The 7,500-nt window shown below is 47.9% G+C and overlaps 1 protein-coding gene across 2 annotated transcripts in view; it reads left to right on the top strand.

Moving 5' to 3' along the window:
* exoc4 (exocyst complex component 4) overlaps positions 1–7,500 on the top strand; it is a 100,321-nt gene that overhangs the window by 84,286 nt on the left and 8,535 nt on the right. Inside the window, exons 16-18 of one of the 2 annotated variants that reach the window (XM_083692505.1) lie at positions 1,666–1,807; positions 3,097–3,275; positions 3,804–3,963. In XM_083692505.1, the coding sequence (XP_083548631.1) occupies positions 1,666–1,807; positions 3,097–3,275; positions 3,804–3,963 (481 nt within the window). Of the gene's footprint in view, positions 1–1,665; positions 1,808–3,096; positions 3,276–3,803; positions 3,964–7,500 lie in introns of those variants that run through there. The other variant, XM_083692506.1, reaches the window with a different exon arrangement.

Below are 7,500 nucleotides of genomic sequence, written 5' to 3' on the forward strand. Positions count from 1 at the left end.
TACCTCCTACCAGATGACATGAAATTAGCCAACAAAAGATCCTCTAGACATTCAGGATGAAGGTGATATGCTAGTCGTCCCTGGTTGTTGTTCTTATCATGGTGATGTTGATACGAGTGTCTTTGTTAAAGAGAGCAGCGGGAGTTCACGCTCGGCACTACACCCAAGTGAGACAGCTTGTATATTGTGTCAAATGAATCTGGGTGGGTGGAAAGGCAGAGGGAGGCGCCATCTCCCCTGGCATTACCATATTACTGCAGTCGCTTCATTAGCATTTAAGCGTGTGTCCTCCGAGCGTCGTCCTCCGTGTCCTCAATAAGGGTGACCACCCATGTCGACCTCTCACTCTCACTCCCGCACCCAACACCTTTATCTCCCAATAACCCCATACGCGTGAGGCACACACACACACACACACACACACACACACACACGCGCGCGCGCCGCGCGCGCACGCACACACACACACACACACACACACACACACACACACACACCTAGAATGTTACTCAAGGAGACAGTTAATTAGCTAGTGAGTGCCCACACACACACACAGACACCGGGGCCTGTCCGAATAGAAAGAGCAATCTCCAGCCTCCATCTCTCCCACACACCACCCATGAGCCGAGCTGTCGCTGATGTCATAGAGGCCTCGGGTGTTTGCTCAGTTGATTGGCTGGCCTCGTCTCTCGCCCTCGCGGTGTTTGTCTAAGCCAGTGGGGGCTCAGCTTATCTTGGCTCATTTAGGGTGACTTTAATGGTGACCCTGGACTCAGAGGACGTCTCGTGTGACGTGCATGTGAATCAGACTGACACATGGCTGTGTCAGAAGGTACAGGTGGCGTTCTGCCGTGCCCACATTGCCTGAACAAGTGTTTTAACATGTGAGGGGCCACGTCAATATGATATAAGAGTCAGGTGAGCTGCACAGCCAGACTCATCGCACCCGTGTCTGTGTGTGTCTGTGTGTGTGTCTGTGTGTGTGTCTATGTGTGTGTGACCTTCAGAAGGGTAGAGAGACTAACGGGAGAGCTGTCCCTGACTGCAGGCCCATCGATCGCGGCCTCCCGTGTTCCTCATCTCTTCCACTCAACAGTCACTCTCCGTCCCCACACACACACACACACACACACACACACACACACACACACACACTCCCCACCGGCTCATTTACCAAATAGACTCACATATGAGTGACAGGTCCAATTTCTCTCCTCTTTCACACCATCCTCTAATTTATGGCCATTGATTTACACAGGGTGGTCTGAATGGGCTTTCCACACACATCCCACATAAGCACATATTATGCACAAACACACACACACACACACACAGCTCTTTTGTATGAATAACAATGCGTTGCGCACGCGCACACACACACACACACACACACACACACACACACACACACACACACACACACACTTGCTGTCTCAGCACAAGTGCATAGAAGAAGTGAGGGGACTCTGAAGGACTGCAGCTTTGTGAGAGCCTCTATCCAGTATGTGTGTGTATTTTGGGGGGGAAATTTGTCACCGTGTGTGTGTGTGTGAGCTTGTGCGTGCCTTTGCTCATGAGTGTGTGCGTGTGCGTGTCCGCATGCATGTGTGCGTGCGCGCGTGTGTGTATGAATGTTTGTTCTCTAACATATGTTTATTGCTCCAGGTGCGTCCCCGGGCTCAGACAGCCAGGTGAGCAATGAGAGCACTCGCAGCAGGGAGCAGATCCTCCAGACCCTGACTGACCTGTCCAGAGCCTTCCAGGACATCGCCGACCGCTGCCTCCTGGTCCTGCACCTGGAGGTCAGGTACGTACGGGACAGTCACAGCAGCATCACACCAACGTCCTTCAACACACCCATCTGGGATGACAAACCCTTCAGAAATATCCCTCAAGTCTTGAATTCCAATACAATCCCTTCGCCACTACTCCCTGGATACAGATCGGTAAGGATTAGAAATGTGACCTGCTTCGCTTCCAACTGATTGGCCAGGTGGAATTTGTAGCGTATTGCTTACAGCTATCCAATCAGTGTGGTGTTTTAGATCTCGAAGTGCAGAGGGAGTAGATGGCCAGGGGTCCACTTTGTTGGAATTGAGCAAGTGTGTTCCAGATCCCTATGTACAGGAGTGGCAGTGGTGTAGGTGGTAGATTTGGAATTGAGCCCAAGGTGTTCCAGATTTACCCGCCCTTGAGCCCTTGATGCCTACATTTCCCCCTCAAGAGACAGTGTCCAATAATGTCCAATAAGGTGATTTACCAAACCTAGACAACAACCCACTCTCTCCCCTGAAACAGTTCCTAATAGCTCGCCCTCTCTCCTCCTCTTTTCCTCTCCATCCCTCTGTCCTTCCATCCCCATGATTGCCCGGAGATATTGTTTAGCTTATGCAATATTGTTTATGATTGGCAAGAAGGGGGCCGCTATTACAAAACCTCCCCAAGGTTTAACGCTAGCTAGCTAGCTATACTCCACGCGTTATTGACTTTACCCCATCAAGTCAAATTTCCCCTGACACTGCCTCCGAGGTAAATGAAGCCATAAGGAAAGAGATGGAGGGAGTGGGTGTTGGTTTTTATGACACACACACACACACACACACACACACACACACACACTGATACGTTTTTAATGGCTTCTGGGCAGAAACTACCATTTGATGGCGGTTTGATGAAGGTGTGACTGGGGGTGGGGGGGTGTCTGGGACCAAGAGCCCTCACTGTGCCTCTCACAGCCCCACGCTTGGTCAAAGATGCAGAGACAGAGGGGAGACATTCTGCCGGGTTGAACATGGACTCATTACTCCACCTTGTGTCCCCACAACAACCATCCCATAATAGCCTTGTGGTGTATTTTTCACGACTAGACTCCTCTCATTCAAAGATGGGGTTTCATGTGTCATGACTTGGCTATTTCCTGGTCATCTTTCCCTCAGGGTTCTGTTTGATTTGCAGAATGGTTTGATTCCACATATGAATGTATGCACAACAAAAGTCTAAAGACCTCAACTGATTTCAAATCAGTTCAATTGTTCCATGTGACAACAGCTCATCACCTTTGATCTCACTCCCTGACTCCCCCCCCCTCCCCCCCAGGGTGCATTGCTTCCACTACCTCATCCCCCTGGCCAAGCAAGGGAACTATGCCATCGTGGCCAACGTGGAGAGCATGGACTACGACCCCCTGGTGGTCAAACTCAACAAGGACATCAGCGCCATCGAGGAGGTGATGGGAGCCGCGCTGCAGCAGCACAAGTTCCAGTACATCTTTGAAGGTAGGTGCTGGGAAAGGGACTGGGAATGAATCAGAATCAGAATCAGAATCAGAATTCTTTTATTTGGCCAAGTATATTTGCACATACAGGAAATTGACTTGGTGAGGTTGGTGCATGGACATAAAAAACAAATAGCAAATATTGACAAGTAATTTATAAAATAGTATGAGAAAAAAATAGAATGTACGCTGAATGACACCGGAATTGGGTACTACATACTAAATCCTTCTGAGTATTTACTAGTATTATTTACCCAAAAGTATGTTGAGTCATATAGTACCCCAGGTTGCATTATTCAGTGAATGCAGTATGACTTCTTTTGTTTTCTGTAGACGGCATTGCAAACAGTCCTCACTATGCCTTCGAAATAGTATACAAGTATGCAAAAGGAAGTATGTCAAACACAGCCAGTCTTTGCTCTCATGCAGTATTTGGAAACACTTCACTACTCTTACAGTACATTTTATGACTGGTTCTCTCTCTCTCTCTCTCTCTCCATCTCTTTCTCTCTCTCTCTCTCCACCAAAGGTCTTGGTCACCTGATCTCCTGTATCCTGATCAACGGGGCCCAGTACTTCAAGCGCATCAGTGAGTCTGGCATCAAAAAGATGTGTAGGAACATCTTTGTCCTCCAGCAGAACCTCACCAACATCACTATGTCCCGAGAGGCCGACCTGGACTTCGCTAGGTGAGATAGACATACACACACACACGCACACACACACACACAAACCCCCACACACACACACACACACACACAAAAGAAGAGACACGTACGTAATCACACATTGTTTTTGTCTGTTTTTTTAGCCCTTGTTTTCAATGAGCATCCTTTTGATCTCATCCCGTGTGTCTGGGCGTAAAGGCCAGTGATAACGCGGCCAATACCAAGAGTGCGCAGTCAATGCTTAATGATGTGGATAATGGCAAACAGTTTGCTCCCCCGTGCGCGTGTGTGTGTGTGTGTGTCTGGCAGGTTTATGAAAAAATAATAAAAAAACAGTTACTCTGCTCAGTATTGCCCATCAAACCTTAACAGTGACGGCTTTCCATACCTGGGAAAAGATGTGTCTGAGAATATGGTGATGAAAATCTTGGAGCCTTTCCTGGGCAAAGCCAGACAGACATTGACAACTCCTAATCTCCACATTAATTTCCCTGGCAAACAAATTACAAAAACGCAACCATGAAAAAAGACGACAGGAGCTTTCCACCCTCGCAGCCTGGGAGAGCAGATGATGAACACATTCACATTTACATCTCTGACATTTAACAGACGCTTCTATCCAAAGCGACTTACAACAAAGTACATTTGTCTAAGTAAGTGAAACATCTATACATTAGTCATCATAAGCAAAAATCTATGCTTGTACCAGGTGCCATTGGCAATCACAACGCTAGAAGAAGGAAGGATTACTTTAAAAAAATAAATAATATTATAAACAGTCGAGTGAAGCAACCTTCACTCTGTGTGTGTGTGTGTGTGTGTGTGTGTGTGTGTGTGTGTGTGTGTGTGTGTGTGTGTGTGTGTGTGTGTGTGTGTGTGTGTGTGTGTCTGGTGATGCGCTCAGTATGGTCAATCAAAACCTTTATAGTACGGCTTTTCACAATGCACAATGCATTCCCTGGCAAGTTCATTGCAAAAACGTAACCATGAAAAAAGCAGACGGGAGCTTTTCACCCTTGCAGCACAGGCAGAGCCACTGTTTAGATGCATGCAGCTCTTGAATTCAAAATGTGGTATTCTGACGATTCTTAAGTCCTGACTAAACACAACCAGTGCATTATTCTTGCATGGTATTGATCAGATTTATTGATTACACTGAGAACACTAATGTGTAACAATGGACATCCCCAGACACGTCACTCTGGAGGACACACTTTGCTTAATAATGAGGGCCTGAAGCTTAACCTTGGACTCTGAGTGTATTAAACCTACAAGTTTTCAAGCTCCCTTCTTTCCTCTGTGTGTGTGTGTGTGTGTGTGTGTGTGTGTGTGTGTGTGTGTGTGTGTGTGTGTGTGTGTGTGTGTGTGTGTGTGTGTGTGTGTGTGTGTGTGTGTGTGTGTGTGTGTGTGTGTGTGTGTGTGTGTGTGTAGTGTGTGTGTGTGTGTGTAGTGTGTGTGTGTGTGTGTGTAGTGTGTGTGTGTGTGTAGTGTGTGTGTGTTATTTGTCTGAGTCATCTTCCTTCTGTGCTATCTGGCCCTGACAGGCCCAGGGGAGATCAATGTAGTGACATACCCTTAACAGCACACACACACTGAACAGAGGGGTAGAGGGGGAGGAAGGATGGACATGGAGGGGATCGAGTAGAGGAGGATGATGAGAGAGAGGTGGGGATGGAAGGAGAGTGGTGGGAGGAAAAGGAAGAGAGAGGGGGTGACGAAGGCAGAAAGAGTGAGAGAGACCGAGTGTGGTGGAGCGAGAAGCAAAAAGATTGAAAATCAAAGGTAGACAAAAGAAAGACAAAGAAAAGGAGAGAATGACTCAGGGAGAGAGATAGAAAATCAAAGTTAGTTAGGTAAAGGAGAGACAGAGAAGAAGACAAAGGGAGAGAGAGAGAGAGAGAGAGAAAATCAAAGTTAATGGCAGTTGGAGGAGGCGCGTGTATCAGAAGGGCACAGGACAGCTTTGTTTGGACAGATCAATGTGTAATCACTCTGTCCTTCTGTCCTTCTCTCTCTCAATAAAGATCTGATCCCTCTATCAATCCCCCCCCCCCCCTCTCCCACAACCGTGATAAGAAGTTAGAAATTCAAAAGCTTTTTTATTTTTTTATAACAAAAACCGAATCAAAACTTAACAAAGTTGATCTCAATCCCACCAATTCAACTCAAACACAATAGTGATGTTACATTAATGACTGTACATTGACTGGCTCCACGGTTGACTGGCTCCATGGGATTTATCCTCACAGTGTGAGCCTTTCAGATGTCGTGTGTGCGTGGGAGTGTGCGTGTCTGGATTATCCCTATGATAATTGTGTGTGTGTGTGTGTGTGTGTGTGTGTGTGTGTGTGTGTGTGTGTGTGTGTGTGTGTGTGTGTGTGTGTGTGTGTGTGTGTGTGTGTGTGTGTGTGTGTGTGTGTGTGTGTGTGTGTATAAGAGAGAGAAACAACAGTGCGGTGTTCAGTAGGGCTGGCGGACCCTTGCTTAGCGCGTTATTCTTCCTCCTGTCAAGTTCCATTACGGTGAAATGTCAGTGATGGCTCCTCTGCCTCTCTCCCTCCCTCCCTCCCTCCCTCCCTCCCTCTCTCTCTCCCCCCATCTCTGATTACAAGGCGTGGGTGATGTGTTGGTGTTGATTAGGAATTGCAGCGTGCATTGTTTACACATTCATGGCTTTTCTGATTGACCGGCCTGAGGCTCTGTAAGACACACACACACACACACACACACACACACACACACACACACACACAGACAGAGGCCCCCATCATCACACACTCCCACTCTGTCGACCCAATCAAAGGTTCACAATATCACCATTCACGCCTAGGTTATGCATATTCATAGAACGCGCACACACACACACCATTGACTGTATGTCTGGTACTAGAATGCTGAAAGGATATTATGTTTCAGCAGTATTTGTCGAGAGAGAGAACCAGAGCTCGGTAGACTTTAGAGAGAGAGAGAGAGAGAGAGATGAACAGAGGGAGAAAGAGAGATGAGGAAGGTATATCCGCCCTTCCTTCCTTCCTTCCCTCTGCCCAGTCTCAGAAAAGCGAGTGAGCGAGGAGGAAGAGGAGAACTAGCAGCAGGAGGCCGGCAGGCTGCTTTGAGAGCGGCGGCTGCTGCTGTGTGCGACCTAGGCAAGGGCACGGTAATAACCATCGATCTGAGTTAAAACTGAGGAGCGCAATGACCAGCACTGCAGATCTCTAAGGAAACACACACACACACCAGACACGTACACGCACACGCACCACACACACACACACACACACACACACACCACACACACACACACACCACACACACACACACCAGACACGCACACGCACCACACACACACACACACACACACACACACACACACACACACACACACACACACACACACACACACACCACACACACACACACACACACCACACACACACCCACACACCACACACACATACACCCCACACACACACACACCACACACACACACACTCTCAGTCTGTGTGAGAGGGTGGAGAAGGGTGAGGAAACAGTGGCACCCAGTGGCCAAAAGCAGAT

The sequence above is a fragment of the Argentina silus genome (assembly GCF_951799395.1).
Source record: "Argentina silus genome assembly, chromosome: 20".
NCBI classification, from domain to species: Eukaryota; Metazoa; Chordata; class Actinopteri; order Argentiniformes; family Argentinidae; genus Argentina; species Argentina silus.